The sequence below is a fragment of the Rhinolophus ferrumequinum genome, chromosome 15 (assembly GCF_004115265.2).
Source record: "Rhinolophus ferrumequinum isolate MPI-CBG mRhiFer1 chromosome 15, mRhiFer1_v1.p, whole genome shotgun sequence".
Lineage (NCBI taxonomy): Eukaryota > Metazoa > Chordata > Mammalia > Chiroptera > Rhinolophidae > Rhinolophus > Rhinolophus ferrumequinum.
The window spans coordinates 48,494,341-48,512,861 of NC_046298.1; the positions used below are offsets into that span (position 1 = coordinate 48,494,341).

The window sequence follows — 18,521 nt, forward strand, 5'->3', positions numbered from 1 at the left end:
AAGGACAGCAGCAGGAGCTAATGGCAGCAGTTGGCCGCGCAGGAGGGCACCGCGGGCGTGGCGGGGTTTTGTTGGGGCACTGACGGGGGGCGGGAGGGGAGGGGCAGAGTAGGACTCGGCCAATAAGAGCAGTGCAAGCTCCACAGCAACTGAGAAGTGGCGGCGGCGTTGGCCAATGGGATTCCGCAATGGCCGTGATGGGGCGGGCCCGGTTGGGCAGACAAGAGGCGCGGCGACCGTGTCTGACGAGAGCTGGAAGAGGTAGTGGGAGGTAGTGGCGACTGCGTCGCGGGCGCCTGAGGAGGAGGAGAAGGAGGAGGAGGAGAAGCGGGTGAGGGGCGGCGCGGGGCCCGACCTCTGAACCCCCTCTCGGCCCTGGTCCCGCGCCGCTTTGGCTCCCGGTCTCCCCCAGCCCTGACTGCCCCCCGCCCCTCCCGCCCCTCCTCGTGTGCAGGCACCCACGTCTCCCGGCCCCTCGACGAGCCTCCTGCGGCTCTCGGCCCGCAGCCGTCCCTGTGCTTCTTCACCAGGCCCTCCGGCACCCCCGGGCCTTCCCCAGGACCCCTCTCATGCTCCAGGCCTTACCCTGGACCCTCAGCGCGCCCTCGGACTCACTCGCCTCGCTGGACTCCAGGCCCTTCCCCTGCACTCTCACTGCCTACCCTGGTCTTTGTCTGCTTCCCCCAATTTCCTCCTGGACCCTCGCTGCCTATCCAGGGCCCTCCGTTCTCTCGGCTTTCGACGCTCCTCCCTGTAGACCCAGGACTTCCCCTCCCTCTCCTGCTCTGGGCCCCTAGGCTCGGCTCTACCTTCTCAGGACCCTCCCTGGATCCCCAGGCTCTTCTGCTTTCTTTCCCTGCAACCCAAGTCTCCTGTCCGGCTTTTCTGGGCTCCTCCCTGGATCCCCAAGCATTCCCGCAGCCCTCTGTCCACCCCCCCACTTCTCCCTGCCCCAGCTACCCTCCGTGCGGCCTCTATTTTGTCTTTACTCACTTGCCCCTCTGCAGCTTCTGCCCTGTCCCAGCGCCGTCCCGCAGCGCCCCCTCTTTTTCCCAGTCCTCCTGTCTTTCCATACCCTCTTTTCAAGCCGCTCTAGCTCCCGAACTCTTAGCTCCCCCTTCCTTGCCGTCCCCCATTGACTCTCCATGAAGCCCCGTGGTGTATGTGCCCAGCAGGCTCCCTGTGGTCAGGGTTAGGGGCTTTGTTTTGCGAATCCCCTTCTTTCTCCCCGTTTTGTGGATCCGTTCTGCTTCTCCTACCGCTCCTTTTCTCCCCACTCCCCGCCCCGCTTTGTCCTCTGAGTCCCCCCCCCCCCCCCCCGAATCCTTGGAGAGGGAGCAGGTGCTAGGATCCCTGCTTCACACTCCCTCCCTTCACCCCCCACCAGGCTGCCTGGGGCTTCACCCAGGGCCTCCTGACGACTCCCAGGGCTGCTGGGGAGGGGAGGTGAAGGCTGCGGGTGGGCGGAGGAACAGTCTGACTTGGGGGAGTGGGGGTGGATGCCCTGACTTTTTTTTAGTGAGAGCCATAGGTAGAGCTGGGCCCCTTGACTCCCAACTCCCGCAGGGCTAAGCCCTTAGGGTCACCCAGACGGCCACTTAATCAGCCTCTTCTAGGCTGGCGCATGCGCGCGTGCATCTATTTGTGTATGTGTGTGTGTGTGTGTGTGTGTGTGTGTTGGGGGCTTTGTGTCCATGCTCTGGAACATGAGGAGAAGGAGATATTAATGAGGGGGACTTGCACACGTTTGGGGGCTTCCCCACTGTCGGAGATACTTGTTGCATTTCACCTGCACTGAGCCCTGTGAAGTCAGTGTTGCTTTTCTCCAGGATTTATAGATGAGACGGAAGATACTGACAAAGTCCTGCACAGCTTATAAGTGGCGTGGAGAAAGCACATGCCCGGGGCACTGCCCCAGCCGCTGCTTTGTGCTCCCCACTCTCGGTTGGAGGCAGCATGGTCCATGGGGCACCATGGGGCCCGACAGAGTGACAGCCAGGGAACTGTGTGAGAACGACGACCTCGCCACCAGCCTCGTCCTGGACCCCTACCTGGGCTTCCGCACCCATAAGATGAATGTCAGGTGAGGCAGCCTGGGGAGGACTGGGGCTCGGGACCCCTTCCCTTTCCCTGCAGCCCCAGTGCGGGTGGGGGTGGGGCCCGGGAAGGCCAGGAGGGAATAGGCCAAGGCCCTGGGACCCAGGCATGCCCTCTCCCCCAGCCCTGTGCCCCCCCTGCGGCGACAGCACCACCTGCGCTCTGCACTGGAGGCTTTCCTGAGGCAGCGGGACCTGGAGGCTGCATACCGGGCCCTGACGCTGGGAGGCTGGATGGCCCACTACTTCCAGAGCCGGGGCCCGCGGCAGGAGGCTGCCCTCAAGACCCACGTGAGGGCGCCCTTCTCTCCCCCAACCCAGCCCACATGTTCTTCGGAGCCCCAGGAGCTGTGCCCCTCAGCACAGTCCCCAGGACTCCCTGACTTGGTAGCTACTGGGACCATCTGAGGCGGGGGCTCAGAGAATCCTAGGAGAGGAGAGTTGGGGGGCCCTCTGAGATGGAGTCCGACCTCTTCATTTGACAGATGAGGAAACTGAGGCCCTGAGAGGGGAAGTGAGTTCCCGAGACCACACAGCGAGTCAGTGGCAGAGCAGGACTAGAGCCCAGCAGAGAGAGGGCTGAGGACGACCCTGCCCCACCACCTCACCCCGCCCACCCCCTCACCTCCCCCAGATCTATCGCTACCTCCGTGCCTTCCTGCCTGAAAGCGGCTTTACCATCCTGCCCTGTACCCGTTATTCCATGGAGACGAATGGAGCCAAGATTGTGTCTACCCGAGCTTGGTAAGACGGCAGAACTCCTGACGGGAGGCACCCCTCCCTGGGTCTGCTGGGAGAGGAAACCTCTACCTTCTGAAAGATGCGGGGGAATGTCTGTGTTCCCACTGAGGGGGCCATGGCCTAGTCCCGAAGACCCTCCTTGCTCTTACCCTGCTGAGTGAGGAGCCACCCTCCCATGTGGCCCCAGGATTCCTGGGGCTGCCCCCAAAGGCCTGACCCTCAGCCCAGGATTGCGCCGTCCTTTCTTTCCCCTGACCTAAGCCCTGCCCGCACTCAGTGTAGCAGGAAGGCAGGCTGAGTGGACACACAGATACTGACTGCAGCTGCTCCGAGCTTCAGGAGTCAGCCAGGGAATTTTGAGTGTTTAGGGGAGGCAGGCCTAAACTGGAACCTGAAGGATGAGCTGGAGTGTCTGGTGAAGGGGGGCTGTCGGGGAGTCGAGTCCAGGCAGAAGGACGGGGCTGTGGGCTGGCTGTCAGCAGGCAGAAGGTGCTGTTCTTGCTGTGGGCTAAAGCAGGGAAGCCCAGCTGGGCAAATGTAGAGGCACGGGGGGGTAGGTTTGAGAGATTTGGGAGGCAGACCACGATGGTGGCCGGCAGTGGCGGTGGTTGGGGAGGCCAGGGGTGGTTGTGGAGGCACTGCTTACAGGCCCCAGCCTGGCCCTGGCAGGAAGAAGAATGAGAAGCTGGAGCTTCTGGTGGGCTGCATCGCAGAGCTGCGAGAGGCAGACGAGGCGCTGCTGAGGGCTGGCGAGAATGATTTCAGCATTATGTACTCCACCCGCAAGCGCAGCGCTCAGCTATGGCTGGGCCCCGCGGCCTTCATCAACCACGGTATGGGTGCCCTGGGGGCCGGGTGGGGGTAGCGGGGAGAGGGGGGTGATTCGGCAGGGGCAGGGCCTGGTAGGGGGAGGAGGGGTGGCATACCTGCCCTCTTGCTGGGTTCACCCAAGTCTCTTCTCTTCCCTGCCCCCGCCCCCCAACTGGCTCCAGACTGCAAACCCAACTGCAAGGTGAGACCCGGATACCCCCAGAGGAGTGGGCACATGGGAAATGAGGGTGGGGGAGGGCTTCATGTTCAGTAAATAGCTGGAAACTGTCTGCTGTCTCCGTACCAGACAGAGCAGTTTCCTACCCTTTCAGGTGTTTGTGCTTGGGGGCTGTCAGACAGGGGAGGGAGGAAGGAGCTTTGGCTAGAGTCACACTGGAACCCCGGTTACCACTTGCTGGCAGTGTGCTTTCTGAACTGAGCTAGAGGCTGAGCCGGTTAAAGAGGGGCGTGTGGTGATGGGGAGACAGAAAATGACGCTGTGCCTGGAACCCTGGGTCTTTCAGGGAGATGCCCACAGGCCGAAGCTGTGAAGCTGTGATAGCAGGAGCAGGGGAGTGAGTGGCAGGAACCTGCAGATTCATGCCCCCTTGGGTGAGGCCAGAGAGAGCCCTGGAGGAGGACGACAGAGGCCTCTGGGAGGCAGGGCTCCTGGCAGAGGGGACAGAGGAGGCCAGGCTGGGAGCTAGGTGGCAGTAATGGCCGCTGGTTCTGTGGTGGAGCCTGGGAGGGTGGGGAATGGAGAGGAGACAACCGGGAAGGCCAGTTGTCCTGTATCTGCAGGAGCCCCAAGGCATGGCAGGTCCTGGACTCTGGAGTTAGAGCGGGGTTTGAGTCCTGACTCTGCCAGTCCCCGATCCTGGTTTTTCAGAGCGGAGACGGTGAGAATTTGCCTCCTGGGCTGGTTGTGAGGTCAGGTGCACAGGGCACACTCATGTCTGTCGGTGTTCCTGTGATCTCCATGCCCTTTCACCTGGCTTTTGGGAGGGTGATGTGCGGCCTTGGTCTGCCTCTGTGTGCAGACACTGGGTAAAACAGAAAACAAGGCCAGGCTCCATGAGAGGCTCTGTGCCAAGGCAGATGACAGCCACCTGGGACACAGGAACCAGGCTTTGAAGGTAGAGTAGGATTTTCCTAGGTGTTGAAGGAAAACAGTCATGTTAGGGTACCCCAGACAGGATAAATCACACTGGAGGGTCAGAAGGCATCATAGGTGTGGTGACTCCGGTCTCCTGTGCCTTACACAAGCCCGGGTCTGCCCATGTGACTGTCCACTGGTGTATCAGGGAGCTTGGTTTTTAGATACCCTGCCTGGTGCACTGGAGGCTTGGTAGGAAGGGAGAGACTGGAGGTAGGACAGCCGCAAAGAGACTGGTGTATAATCTGTTGTGTCACTGAGTAAGGGGATGAGGGGCTGGCTCCAGGTAGGGCCTCGGGGACCGAGAACACAAGGACGCAAGATACTGTGCACCTGAGAGGCACTGGTGTTGGCCTGGGGTCAGGTAGGCGGCTAAAGCCACTCCCAGGCTTGTGTCAGTCTAGAGTGGACAGTGGACGGACGGATGGACAGATGGACCCACAGACAGGAATCATACCCTTCCCAGACAGGACCGCAGAGGCAGGAACAGGCAGGTTATTAGGGGCTGTGGGGCATCAATTCCAGACTGAGGCTATGCAGTGGGTACAGGCCTCCTGGAAGTGGGGCAGCTGCCAAGATGCAGACTGGCTGGGAGTGAAGGAGCCGGTTAGGGGTCTGCAAGGGGGTAGGACTTGGCCACAGAAGCCAGAGCAAGAGTGTAGTCACTGTGCAGTGTACTAGGGTAGTGTTGGAGCACCGTCCTGCAGAGGGGGTGGAAGCCACGTTGGTGGGTGGTCAGGAGGTGACAGGAGAGCAGGCCCTGGGCAAGGTGGGCCACCTCACAGTGGCACTTCTGCAGGGGCTCAGTCACTGCCCCTCCTAGGGGAGGACCCTCAGGCCAGAGGTTGCCAGCTGGCCTGGACACTGAGCAGCCCAGCCCCCAGTTTGTGCCTGCAGATGGGAACTCAGCCTGTGTGAAGGTGCTCCGGGACATCGAGCCTGGGGATGAGGTGACCTGCTTCTATGGCGACGGCTTCTTTGGTGAGAAGAATGAGCACTGTGAATGCTACACCTGCGAGAGGTGAGCATGGAGGGGGAAGGCGGGGAGCAGGGGCAGGAGGGGAATCCCCTGGACCCAAAAGTGCAACCTCAAGGCCCATTCCACCCAGGAAAGGGGAAGGAGCTTTTCGCCTGCGGCCCAGGGAGCACATGCCACCACGGCCCCTGGACAAGTACCAACTCCGGGAGACCAAGCGGAGGATGCTGCAGGGCTCAGGCGGCAGCCGGCAAACCCTGCTGGGCCCGTGGGCCTGTGCCCACCCGTCCTCGCTGCGCAGGGACCTGTTCTGTGGTGAGTGCCAGTCCGGGACCCCATTCCTGTCTCCATCCTGACTCTTTCTCTGTCCTCCTTTCTTGGGGGGTGGCCCCAGCAGGAGCTATTCCCCTTTCCAGACGCCCTGCTCACCCTTTCTCCCTCCATGGCCTCCACAGCTGCCTGCCAGCCCCTGCGCCCCCTGGCTTGTGGCAGCCGCCCCAACACCTCGCCACTCTGGCTCCCGTGGCTGCTGCAGCCCCAACTCCGAGTACGCGCCCGGAGGCGCCGTCGACCCCAGCCCCGGCGGGCCCCCATGCACCCTGTTCTCCGTGCTGCCCGTGTCTCCCTGCACAGGTGGGGAGGCTGCGGCCCATACTGCCGCCTGCAGGCAGAGGCCCTGGTGGCCCTGGGCCCAGCCCCCCGTGCCTGCTGGGCCCCCCAGCAGGACTGGCACTGGGCCCGGCGCTATGGGCTGCCTTACGTGGTACGTGTGGACCTGAGCCGTGTGGCCCCAACCCCACCTGCCATTGCCACTGCCACCCCAGTCCCCACCGGGACCCCAGGCCCCATCCCCATCCCCAAGCAGACCCTCGCCTTTGCACCCTTCTCCCCACCCAAGCGCCTGCGGCTGGTGGTCAGCCATGGCTCCATCGACCTAGATGTCAACAGTGATGGGCTGTGATGGGCTGGACAGGGCAGCCCTACTAGTACCCCCAGCCTGAGTTCTCGGGGACTTATGGACCCTCCAGAAGGAGCTCTTGGACCTCTGGGAGGGAGCTGACCCTTGACCCCAGCACATCTCTGTCCCGGGGTCAAGTTGCTTTGGACACCCCCAGGGATTGGACCCCTGACTCTTGTGACTGCTGACCCCTGAGCCACCCCCGCCCTGTCAGGGAGTCCTGGCCATTGCTGCCCTCCCCTCTCCCCCCAGCTCAGGACTGAAGGAGCTGTTCCTTCCCCACCCACCTTCTGCCCAGGGAGCAAAGCCATAAGGGGTGGCGGCCACCCCTGGCATCTCCCCAAAAGCCCAGGCCTCAGGAGGAAAGGGAACTGACTTGGGGTGGCACTTTCTGGAGACTGCCCCATGGAGGGGAGTAAATTTGCTCTCAGCTCTGGGACTGTTTGAGGTGGAGGGCAAGGTGGGGGGTGCCCACGTGTCCTCAGCATCCCCCTGGGTCTCAGGGAGTCCGGGTGCAACCTCATCTTTCTTGTGGTGCTATCCCTGGTGCTACTGGGGTGTGGGGGCTCCCTCCCCTCCCCCACACCAGAATGGGGTATGTTGGGGGATTGGAAGCACTTGAACTTTTTATTTTATTAAAACCTTGTTATAAGCAGCACCCTCAGGAGATTTTCATTTTGATTGATGTTTTAAGGGGATGTCTGTCAGGAGGTTGATCCTCAGCCACGCTGGGGGTGGCCAGACCTGGAGAAGGGAGCGCAGGCTTTGGGCCTGAGAGCTTTAAGAGGGGGAGGGCTGATGACCCTTGAATCATGCTGAGAAGGGCGCTTTCTGACCACCCTCCCAGTGGGAGGGCATTTTTCCCATTTTTCCAGAGGAGATAAAAGGTCCTGCAAAGGAGAGTGACTTGCCTGAGGTCATGTGGGCTTGGTCACCCTTTCCAGAGTCAGGCGCCCCTCCCACACCTCACCTGTGTCATCTTGGTAGGCCTGGCTCAGACCAGAGGAATCGTCTCAATTGTCTTTAGCTCCAGTTCAATATCTTGCTTATGCTCTTGTCTTTTTTATTTTTATTTTTTTTAAGGAGAGCGCAGCTCACGGTGGTCCATGTGGGGATCGAACCAGCAACCTTGGTGTTATTAGCACCATGCTCTAACAAACTGAGCTAACTGTTCACCCCCATGCTCTTGTCTCTTAAGTCTCACCTCAACCCCCATTTTACAGAAGGAAATACTAACAGCTAGCATTTAGTGAAGGCTGTAGCAGCCTTTCCGCGGAGCATCTTGCGGACTTTTTTCTTCTTGTTCATTTGAGGCCTCTGGGAGGGCAGGCCACAGACCCCCGTCTATCTCCTCCATGGTGGCCAGCCTTGGAAAAATTTATACTGAAGGTTGAGGAGGCCAGGCCATGTGTGTGAATGACCTGGGGGCCCTGAGGGGAGACAGTGAACAGGCAGGGAGACCCAGGTGGCTCGGAGTAGGTAGCCTTTTTACTTAGAATTCGCTTCATTTACATACAGCCTGTTTCATTGGGAACGAGAAAAATATACCTTCCATGCAAATCCTATTGAACCCTATTCATTTTCTCCCTCATGTTAAAAATAAGAGAGGGGGCCTCCCGGTCAGCAAGTGGGGTCGCCCAAACCCAGGGCAAGGGGTGTGTCGGAGGTTCAGAAGGTCAAGGCCAATGAGAACCCCATCATACATGTGGGGGCCAGAGCAAGGAATTCAGGGAAGGTGCCTGGGAGGCGAAGGAGAAAGGAAATGATTACAGTGACTGGGAGCCCTGTGCTGTCCGGGCAGGATGCCCTAAGCCTGGGCCCCATTTCTCCCCTTGGGGGTGCTCTCTGACCCTTTTACACTGAGCTCCTGGACCCTGTTGAGGGGTTGGTCGTCCTGGGGCTGCCACTCCCACTGTCCAATGCAATATCAGGCACCAGGACTGGGCCATGCTGATTCTGGGTGCCTCAAATTGTCTATGTAGACAGAGACCCACACACCCTGTGGGGCTGGGCACATTCTAACTTGTAACTCACAGCATCAGCCTCCCCCCAGCCCTGTGAAGCTTAGGGATTGTTATAGCCTTATTTTAGATGGACAGATCGTGGGGCGGGAGCATCAGGACTCTTGTCTGGGGCCGCGTGGCTGGTAAGTTGCAGGGATGCGATGCGAACCAGAGCTCATCCAGGTTTTGGGGTCCTCAGGATGGGAAAGAGGCCAGAACTGTGCCCACTGGAGACCGAGGGAAAGCAGTGACTGCCATGGGGTGATTGGGTTGGAGGAAAGGAAAGGGAGAGGGTGCCTTGAAGGATCTCGGAGCAAAGGGCGAAGGGCAGCCAAGGAATTTTGTGATTCGGACCTGGAAACATCTGTCAGCAGTCTGGGACGAAGGAGCTGTTTCTGAGGGTGGGATGGCAGAGAGAGGGGAGGAGGATAAGGAATGGAGTGAGGTGGGGTGGGTGGGGCTCGGGGAGGGGGGAGGACTGGAGGAGGGGATGAGAAAGGGGAGAGGGGAGGAGGTGGCTGGGAGGGCAAGGATGCAGGTGGCGGGCTGGTGGGGGGCCAGCTGAGTGGCCTGAGTTTCATCTGACCTGGAGACTGCTGGGGAACAGTGAGGCTGGCATTGGGGTTTCAAGACGTGACAGGCAAAGCTGGCCTAGGAGCCAGAGTTTAGGGCCCGGAGTTCGCGCTGGGAGGCTGGGAGGCTGAAGGGGTTGGGCCCCGGTTCAGGCATCCAAGGCAGAGGTGGCCTCAGGGAGACTAGGAGTGTAAGAATGTCCCAAAAGTGATAGAGGGATGGTGGTGGGGAGGACCGAGGGCCCAAGAGGGAAGGAAGGGGGAAGACTGGGAGGGACTGCTGGCCAATGGGGCGAAAATGCACTCCAGGCGCTGGTGTTCTGGTGAGATCAAGAGTCTGGTGGTGGCTGCACAGGTGTCCGGAGCTGTGCTCGGACACTACCTGGGTGACCTCACCGAGTGTTCAGACAGTTGTCAGCCCCATTCTGTGACTCAGAGCTGCCCTGCCCGCGTGGCACCGCTGCTTCCTTCCTGCAGCAGCACCGCCTCTGTGCAGGCCACACTCTGGGGAGGTCCTCCTCCTGTCTGGCCAGTGCACACCCTGCCCCCTCGTTGGTCCTCCTGCCTCTCAGGTTGTAGTCCGATAGAGGGAGCCTGCGGGCCAAGGTCTGGGGTGGAGCCATCAGGGAGGTGGCACGGCTGGGGTTTGCCTTGGGTGGGCTGACGAGGGCACCAAGAGGAGTGGGGGAGCGGGATGGAACCAGCCCTCCTGAGCTCAATCAGCCCCTCCCATTGTCCCTCCTTATCCCGGGATTCCGCATCATCTCATTTACAGTTAGGGAGACTGAGTTGCACACAGGTCAAGAAGCTTGTCCAACGTCACGCAGCAAATTGTTATGATTAGTAATAGCCACCTTTGACCCCCAGGGTGGAACGGGACTCGTGAGACAGCTTCAGGCAGAGTCTGGGGGTCCAGGCTGCCCCAGGAGGCTGAAAGCTTCAGGCAGAAACAGTGAAATTCAACCCTCCCTTGCCCAGGTGTCACAGCTGGCCACCTGGGGCAGAACCAGGTTAGGACCCCAGGCTCTACTCTGTCAAGGGTCACTCCTCAGCCTGGGGGGTGGGATGGAGGTAGCTGGAGAGGTGACATTTCTAGGGGCGAATCAGAACAAATCTCAACATTGTCACCTTGGAGCCTGGTTGAGGGTAGGCGCAGTGCCTGATGGGGATAATCCAGACGGAACTCTGAGCACCCTCAAGCTCAATCAGGAAGGGGTCTGCGGGGGTGGGGGATGGGAATGGAGTAGCATGTGTCTGCAGAGGGGGCTGTCCTGTTTCATTAGAAAACAGCGAAGGCCGCTCCTGGCTGTGGATGGGGTGCTGAAAGGACAGAGGCAGGGAGTGCAGAGGACCCTGTTGGGAGGGCTCCCCTTGACGGGGCAGGATGTACTGGGAGGGAACTGGAGTCATATGGGGGCAGTGGAGTGACAGACAGCTGGGAGAGGGTCTGAAGCAGGGGAGGGAAGGATGGGGGTCAGCGCTGGGTGGTCCCAAAATGACCCTCCTCAGGACTTGGGGTACAACAGGGGCAGGAAACCCAGGAGGAGTGGGGGAGGTCCAGGTAAGATTGGAAGAGGATCCTGAGGGAGGAGATGGAGGATTTAGTGACAGGTAGGTGTGGGGATTGAGAGGCAGGTATGGGGCACCTCAGAGCAATACTAATGAGCAAGTGCTGTCATCTGGAGAGCCAAAGGGGACCTTGGACTGGCGGCTGCTACCTGCTGAAGGGTGGGGAGGGGGCGGGAGTGGTCGGCTTGCTCTTACCCTAGAGATCTATCGGTCCTCCCTCCCAGCGTTGATGGAGCACAGTCCTCTCCCGCCCCTCATCGTCAGAACAGTAGCGTTGGGTCCAGGGCACAGACATGGGGGGACCTCCCTATGCCCCCATGCTACACTGGCCAGACATTAAGAAACAGCAGCCTGGCGGCCAGATGTCTCACTTGGTTAGAGCAGGAGCTCTGAACAACAAGGTTGTGGGTTGGATTCCCACATGGGCCAGTGAGCTGCGCCCTCCACAACTAGATTGAAGACAACGACTTGGAGCTGATGGGCTCTGGAGAAACACTGTTTCTCAATATTCCCCAATAAAATATTTTTTAAAAAAGAGAAGAAAATGGGAAGTGTATCAGCCAAACAACATAAATTATTACCAAAAAAAGAAAGAAAGAAAGAGCAGCAACAACATAGCTTTATTTGTGGCTTAGAGACTGGGTGTGGGGGGGCGGGGTCTCTGGGAGAGGAGTGGATGGGGGCCACCGGGGCCACTGGGGCCGATCTCCCGGAGGAGCAGAGCTCAGGTAGTCAGATTTTGCCCGCGAAGTTCCCGTTCTTGATCTGCTGGGTCGAGCGCTGCACCTGAGGAGGGGTGGGAGGCAGGCAGGAGCGCCGGCTCACCTCAGCTGGGCCCCCACCCCGCGCCCAATCCGGAGGGATGGCGCTCCCTCGCCCGCTCACCCAGCTTATGGGGCACAGCGAGTGGAACACGCGGAAGTAGTACTCGCAGGGCTGCGTGCTCTTCCCGCGGCGGTTCATTTTCTTCATGCAGCCGTGGTAGTCTGCGGGGGGAGGCGGGGCGGTGAGCGACAGCCGCAGGGCGGCCCCGCCCCCACCCAGCTTTCCACTCCTGCCGGTGCCCCTTCCAGACCAGGCCCCACCCCATGTCGGTCCCCGCCCCTCCTAGTCTATCCTTATCCCCTCACTCCAGGCGCGGCCCTCGCGCTCTCCCTCACCCCCTCCCTCCAAGACAGGCCCCGCCCTCATGCCCCTCCAGAACAGGCCCCGCCCACTAACGACCAGACCTCACCCCCTCCAATGATAGATCCCACTCCACTCCTGGCCAGGCCCCCGCCTCTCTCTACCTCACCCCTACCGCCTCAGTCCCGCCCACTCCGACTAGGCCCCGCCTATACATCGCTCGCTCCGCCCCTCCAAACAAGGCCCCGCCTCCTTTCCATCCTGTCCCACTCTGTCTTCCAACCCAACCGTCTCTACTCCAACTCCTCAAGAGTTGGGGCGCGGCCTCCCCTGTCTCATCTCGCTCCCCCTAAACTGCCGGCGAGGGCTCACCCAGGAAGTTCTTGCAGCAGTTGCGGGTCTGGTTCTGGTTGGGGAAGCGTGGATCGAAGGGCGGCGTACGCCACCGCCCACTGGGGGGCTTCTCACAGTTTAACATCTACCGAGGCCGCACCTCCTGTTGAGAGGACTGTCTCCGTGGGGCCCCAGAGGACTCTCTTCGCTCCGATCCTCACCCCGAAACCCAGCACCTGATCCCTCCCGTGCTGTCCTCACCAAACCTAATGTCAGCGCGTCACCGGGTCGCCTGTGCTTGTGGCTCCGTCGGGGGTGCCCCTCGCTTCTGAGTCTCTAGGGTCCCAGGCCAGGTAAAACACGACCCCCCGGCTGGATTGGCTGGGACTCCGCCTTCCCCATCACGCCTCCACCCCGAGGCCCTCTCCCGGGGTCCCAGCGCACACACAGGCACCAAGGCTTGCTAGATTTTTGCCGAGTCCCAGACTCAGCCTTTTAATTTCTGCGAAGCAGGGCCACCCTGTGGGCTCTCCCCGGACCCGCCCCTCGCCCCCCAATATATAAATGAATAGGTAACTCTGGTCTCTGCGGGAGAGAGAGCTCCCCCCACCCGGCCTGTTCAGCACCCTACTTCTCACAGTAGAGGAGCACAGCACCTGGCGCCTGCAGGGAAGAGCAAAGAGCACGGATGGGGTCTGGGCTCCTGAACCCTGTGTCAGGTCTAAGGCTGGTCTGAGGGTCTCAGGGGTTACCTGGTCACGCTGGGCTCCTCTGGAAACCTTGGCGACTGAGGTTGAGTCCCTCGCATCTTGCTACTGAAGGTGCTGAGAACCATGTATGCTGGAAAAAGAGCAGTGCACGCTCAGTAAACATGTGTTGAACTAAGTCCTGCTGAAGGGTCCCACAAACCTGAGCTGAAATCCTGGTTCCCACCCGCCTCCTCCAGTCCCACCCCACTTCCCTCCAAGATGTCTCAACCTCTTGCCTCCCTAGTATCAAGCCTGATTCTGGATCCTTCACTCCAGCATCCAAGTGCACGAATATCTCTTCCTCTTAGAAGCCCCTCTTATGCCCATGTCCTACACCAGCTGCCTGTCCATGTCCCTCTTCCCCTTCCGGCAAACTACATGGACAGAGATGGTCTCTGATTCCCCTCTTTAGGTATACATGTAGTTGGAAAATACACAACACAAAATTTACCATTGTAACCATTTTAAAATATACAATTCAGCAGCACTAATTACATTCACAATGTTGGCAACCACCACCTCTATTGCGTTCCAGAACATTTTCATCACCCTAAAAGGACACCCCATACTCTTTCAGCAGTCACTGCCCATTCCCCCATCCCTCCCCGCCCTTGGCAACCACTAACTTCCTTTCTGTGTCTATGGATTTGCCTGTTTGGGACATTTCAGACAAATGGAATCATACACTATGTAACCATTTGTGTCTGGCTCCTTTCACTCAGCATCATGTTTTCAAGGGTTGCGGCACAGTGCTTCTGTTTTCTTGCTCCCTTAAGCCTGCCCCATCCAGGTCATCTCCACCACATCACTTCATTGCTGATAACTCCAGAGGTCCTGTCTCCCTAAGTACCTGCGCGAAGGCATGAAGACACCCAGTTCCTTCTTTGTCTTCTCTACCTTGTTGGCCATGTCCCTCATACTCTCAATTTCCAAGAGCTTGGGCTTGAGAATCTCCAAGGATGACCCCGTCATGGCCAGGGGACGCTGGCCCAGCATTCCCACGGACTCTTGAGATTCTCTCTTGGGCTTTTGGGACACCCTGGCCTCCATCTTTGAGATGGGAGTCAGCAAGATGGGCGATTGGATTACATCCTCCCACCTTGTTGCAGGTAAAGGGATAGGGGCCTGAGAGGCTCTGTCCATCTTTGGGCTGCTGGGGACACACTGGTAGTGGGGGGGCACTTTGGAAGGCCCCCTCTGGTCTGAGGGCAGCTCCTCCACCTCTACCTCTGCCCACGGATGCGAGGTCTCTTCCACCCACAGACTCGTGCTCCCCTTTGCCCAGGGGCCCAACCAGGGCTGCTCCCTGACCACCACCGGTGATCCCTCCAACACCTGGCTGGGTCTGAGGGGTTCCGCGCCCATCCTTGACGTGGCAGACCCCAGAGGGGTCAAGAACCAGGGCGGCAGACTGACGAGTTCCGGTCTCAAGGGCGGCTGCTTGGAGTTGGCCATGATCATCAACTTGGCGAAGGTGAGCCCCTCCACGGAGAAGGGCCTGCTGTGCTCCTGCTGTGCTCCCTCCATGGCCAACTCCTGGGTCTCGACCCATTTCTTCTGCTGCCCCACCTCCTTGGACTTGAAGCCAGGCCAGTCCCCAGATTTCTCCTCCTTCATCCTTTGGACGTTGTCCTCCAACTTACTCTTGCCCTTTAAGCCATCCAGGGTGATCTCCCGGGCTTTGCTGATTGCAACCTCCTTCACCTCCCTGGTGGTGGTGAAAGGAAACTCCAGGGACATTTTCTGGGCCCTCATCTCCCTGACCTTTTTCTCCTGGGTGCCCATTAGGCCCACCGACTCTGGCTTCCCTTCAAGCTGACTTTTCTCAAGCACATTCCCACCATGACTGCCCATGGACAACATGCCAAAATCGGCAGGGTCCAATGTCATCTGGTATTGTGTGGGTGAGGTTGGAGCCTTCTGGTATGGTGTAGGTAGGAACAGAAATTTATGGTTTGAGGTAGGGGTGGACACGGCCTTTGGGGGAATAGCAAGTGCAGATGGGGCCTTCTGAGAAGGGGCAGGTATTGCTGGGGCCTTCTGGGGAATAGCCAGTACACGTGGGGTCTTCTGGGATGGCCCAGGTATAGCAGCAGCCTTCTGAGATGGGGCAGGTACAGCTGAGGTCTTGTGGGAAATAACTGATACAGGTAGGTCCTTCCAAGATGGGCCAGGTATGGCAGGGGCTTTCTGAGGAACAGAAGCTACAATTTGGGTCTTCTGGGGAGCAGTAGGTCCAGCTGGGTCCTTTTGGGATGGAGCACATACAGCAGAGACCTTCTGGGCCTGGTCAAGGATGAATGGAGCCTTCCAAGAGGTGGCAGGAATGGAGGGGGTCTTCTGGGAGGGTGGAGGCCGCAGCCTCTGCACAGAGCCCAGGGGTCTGTCCTTTTTGTTGTGCCTGGGGATGGAAGAGTAGGAGGCAGGCAGGTTGAAGTTGGAAGAGCAGGTGGCCTGGTTGGGGGAGCTGGAGGACAAGGTGCTAGATTTGGAATCTATCTGGTCTTCCATGTCCTGTTGTGACAGGTATGTATCGAAGTGATTGAAGGAGCCCAGCAAGGAAATATGGCTGTCCTCTGAGATACATTGTGAAGGGGTCTCAATTAAGCCACCTAGGACCACTGCTCTGTCAGATTCACACGTGCCATCCTGCAGGTGGAGGGAGGTGAGAGAAAGATGATCAGGGTCAGGGAAGCCTCTCAGGTGTAGACCAGGCCCCCAAGCCTCCTCCCTCAGACCCGGGAGTCCAGGCCCCCGGCCCTCCCTCCCTCAGACCCGGGAGTCCAGGCCCCCGGCCCCTCCTCCCACAGACCCGGGAGTCCAGGCCCCCGGCCCCTCCTCCCTCAGACCCAGGAGTCCAGACCCCCAGGTCCTCCTCCCTCAGACCCGGGAGTCCAGGCCCCCAGCCCCTCCTCCCTCAGCTCTAAGAGTTGGGTTTCTAGCCCCTAGTATATAGCTGCCTTGGAAGAGGACGGCATTTGGTTGATGGTGCTGGAAATGATGCTAAAGATGGTCCGGATGGTGATGCTGGGCTTCTCTGGGAGGGAAAACAGCCGTCTGAGCCCTCAGGGGAAGGGCTAGAGTTTTGAAGTCTGTTCATGGAGGCAGAGGGAGGGGTGTACTCACCAGGAACTTGGATTTTGGTCTGACAGCTGTGAAGGCAGCGGTCGGGGTGGGACCTGTAGGCACAGTATGGTAAGACTTTGGCGATGTCCCCATCCTTCTCCTGCCCCCACCAGCGACAAAGCTCCAAACCTACTTTTTTTCTGTCGATTTCTTTCTAGTGTCGGCATGCTCCAGCTGTGACCAGATGAGAGGCAGGGAGTCGCCCACGGCCTGGGACTTAAATCTGTGCTTGAAGGTCTGGCAGGGGGACAAGGGAGAGCTATCAGAAGGCGCAGCCTCTCAGCCCTTCACCCATCAGCCTCCCGGGATCTACTCACCTTTGCCTTCTTCTGTTTCTGAGATGTCAGCGTCTTGTAAGGAAAGGTGGGATCAACAGTCATGTCTGGGAAGAGAGGGAAAGACCTGAGCCAGGGTCCCTAATGCTGCGGAGGACTTAGGAAGAGGCTGAGAGGAGACTCCTGGGGGGCTGAGACACATGACAGGGGAGGGAGAGTGTCCACGGCCACTGGAGGAGCCTTGTCCTAGTGGAGAAGCTGAGATGCAGCAAGCCCAGTGGATGCCAAAGCTGCTCACCTGAACGTCTGGTATGGGACTGGTCCTGCGGACAGGGAGGGTTCAGTCAGGAGAGACGACCCTTCCTGGCTTCCACATCTCCATTACTACCCAGCCTAAGACTCCAGGCCCCCACCCTCTCCTCCCTCAGACCTGGGAGTCCAGGCCCCCATCTTCTCCTTCCCTGCCTTATTCCTGGGGACCCTGGTCTTCAGGCTTTTGGTCCTGGCTCCCATTTGAACCTAGAATCATAAACGCCCCCTGGGGTCTGTGAGGTCATGGCCCACCTGGAGGCGCCAGGTGGAGGCAGGAGGTGCCATTAGGGCCAGGTCTGTGGGGGGTGTATGCAGGGTCCTGGGGGCCCAGGTGGTGGCCGGCTCCTGGAGCAGGTTGATAAGCCGGATCCAGCGGTCAAACAAGAAGGCGAGCTCGCCAGCAGGGGCATCCAGCTCCAGGTAGTAGTAGCGGCCTGTGATCAGGCGCAGCTTCAGGCGCCAGGCAGACAGGTTGTGGACATACAGGTGGACCAGATCCAGCGGGATCATCCTGGAGGGGCAGGCAGGAGATGGAGGAGGTAGAGCAGGAGATGGGGCTGGGGGGATGGGGGATGGGGGAGTGCAGGTACCTGGTGAGGACAAGGTTGGAGCAGTCCCTGCCCTCAGGGGGCTGAGCAATCAGCAGGAGGTCTGGCAGCACCAGGCCTGGCAGGGAGGCGGCCACACCCATAGTCAGACGGTTGGTTTTGTGGTGCACGTACACGGGGGCCCCTTGATTGGTCACCTGGGGGGCCAGGGAGAGGGGCTGGGACCACTCCTTTCTGTAATGCTCCCGCAGAACCCCCAGTCTGAGCCCCTCACCCCCTGAGCCCCCAGCTGCCTCAAATCCCCCAGCCCAGGGGGTGTCTCTCGCTCTGTCCCACTCCACCCCCAGGACGCAGGGAGCTGGGGACCTGGACAAAGTTACTCTCGAACATGGGCAGCGGGCGGAGGGGCAGGTACTCCCCCTTCTGAAGCGTCTTCTGCAGCTTGCCCAGAGTGGGGACCCACTTTGGGGGACCTGGCAGTGGATCTGGGCGCCTGATGTTCCAAAGCCGGTTCATGGCAGCTGCAGAAAGGGGGGGTCACCTGGGGCACGGAGTCAGGGACCCAGCATTCCCCAACCCACCAGCCCTGGCCCAGAGCTCAGTGATACCAGAGGGTGGAGTTTCCCCAGGGCTTGGCCTGGCCCTGCCGGTCCTGGGGGAGGAGCCTCTGGTGGGGGGGCTTTGTGACCTCATCAGACACAGGCAGTACTCTTCCTGGGAACTCTCCTGGAGGTCATGGGCTTCCTTCTCCCATGGGGATGTGGCCTGGACTCTTGAGGGTTGTGGGTGGGAGGTAAACCAGAAGCCCCCTCATCCAGACTGAAACTGGTGACAACAGAAGGTCCCTGAGGGTCTGTCTGGGATGTTGCAAATGGATGGTTAACCAACGGGTTTCTGACTCTTATATGGAGCGGTGGGAATACAGCTCCCACTTGCCAATGACCCTTCTCTAGACCTCGAGTAAGACCCACACCCCCATGGAGCCTCAGTTTCCCCAGATCAAATGTGTTTGTGTCTGTGACCACAGTTGCTGTATATTGAGTTATAAAGAAAGGCACACAACCTTTGTGATGAGCCAGACAGACCTTTGGCAGAATCACAACTTTCTCTCCTTAGCTCTGTGACCTCTGAACAACAGGTACCCCACCAGCCTCAGTTTCCTTCACCAGTAA

General features: G+C 59.5%; 3 protein-coding genes across 4 annotated transcripts; 1 reads left to right on the plus strand and 2 right to left on the minus strand.

Annotated features, from left to right (window-relative positions):
• Nucleotides 1-204: 204 nt before the first annotated feature.
• KMT5C (lysine methyltransferase 5C) lies at nt 205-7,395 on the plus strand. 2 transcript variants are annotated; one of them, XM_033129460.1, is made up of 9 exons: nt 205-331; nt 1,830-2,083; nt 2,222-2,387; nt 2,731-2,840; nt 3,507-3,670; nt 3,830-3,849; nt 5,688-5,824; nt 5,913-6,094; nt 6,235-7,395. In XM_033129460.1, the coding sequence occupies exons 2-9, from the start codon at nt 1,839-1,841 to the stop codon at nt 6,738-6,740; spliced, it is 1,530 nt and encodes a 509-aa protein (XP_032985351.1). In that variant the 5' UTR covers nt 205-331; nt 1,830-1,838; the 3' UTR covers nt 6,741-7,395. The 2 variants fall into 2 exon arrangements, with proteins under 2 accessions (XP_032985351.1, XP_032985352.1); XM_033129461.1 differs by having other exon boundaries at nt 233-261.
• A 4,117-nt stretch (nt 7,396-11,512) lies between these two features.
• On the minus strand, nt 11,513-12,484 carry LOC117035277 (cytochrome c oxidase subunit 6B2). Its single transcript, XM_033129133.1, has 3 exons — nt 12,379-12,484; nt 11,767-11,867; nt 11,513-11,667 (listed from the first exon to the last, which is right to left on the minus strand). Exons 1-3 carry the CDS (start codon nt 12,482-12,484, stop codon nt 11,614-11,616), a joined length of 261 nt encoding a protein of 86 aa, XP_032985024.1. The 3' UTR covers nt 11,513-11,613.
• A 1,414-nt stretch (nt 12,485-13,898) lies between these two features.
• GARIN5B (golgi associated RAB2 interactor family member 5B) lies at nt 13,899-17,865 on the minus strand. The gene is made up of 9 exons (XM_033129293.1): nt 17,716-17,865; nt 17,392-17,546; nt 17,054-17,312; nt 16,788-16,812; nt 16,532-16,596; nt 16,348-16,451; nt 16,215-16,267; nt 16,049-16,125; nt 13,899-15,737 (listed from the first exon to the last, which is right to left on the minus strand). Exons 1-9 carry the CDS (start codon nt 17,863-17,865, stop codon nt 13,899-13,901), a joined length of 2,727 nt encoding a protein of 908 aa, XP_032985184.1.
• Between the last annotated feature and the right edge of the window lie 656 nt (nt 17,866-18,521).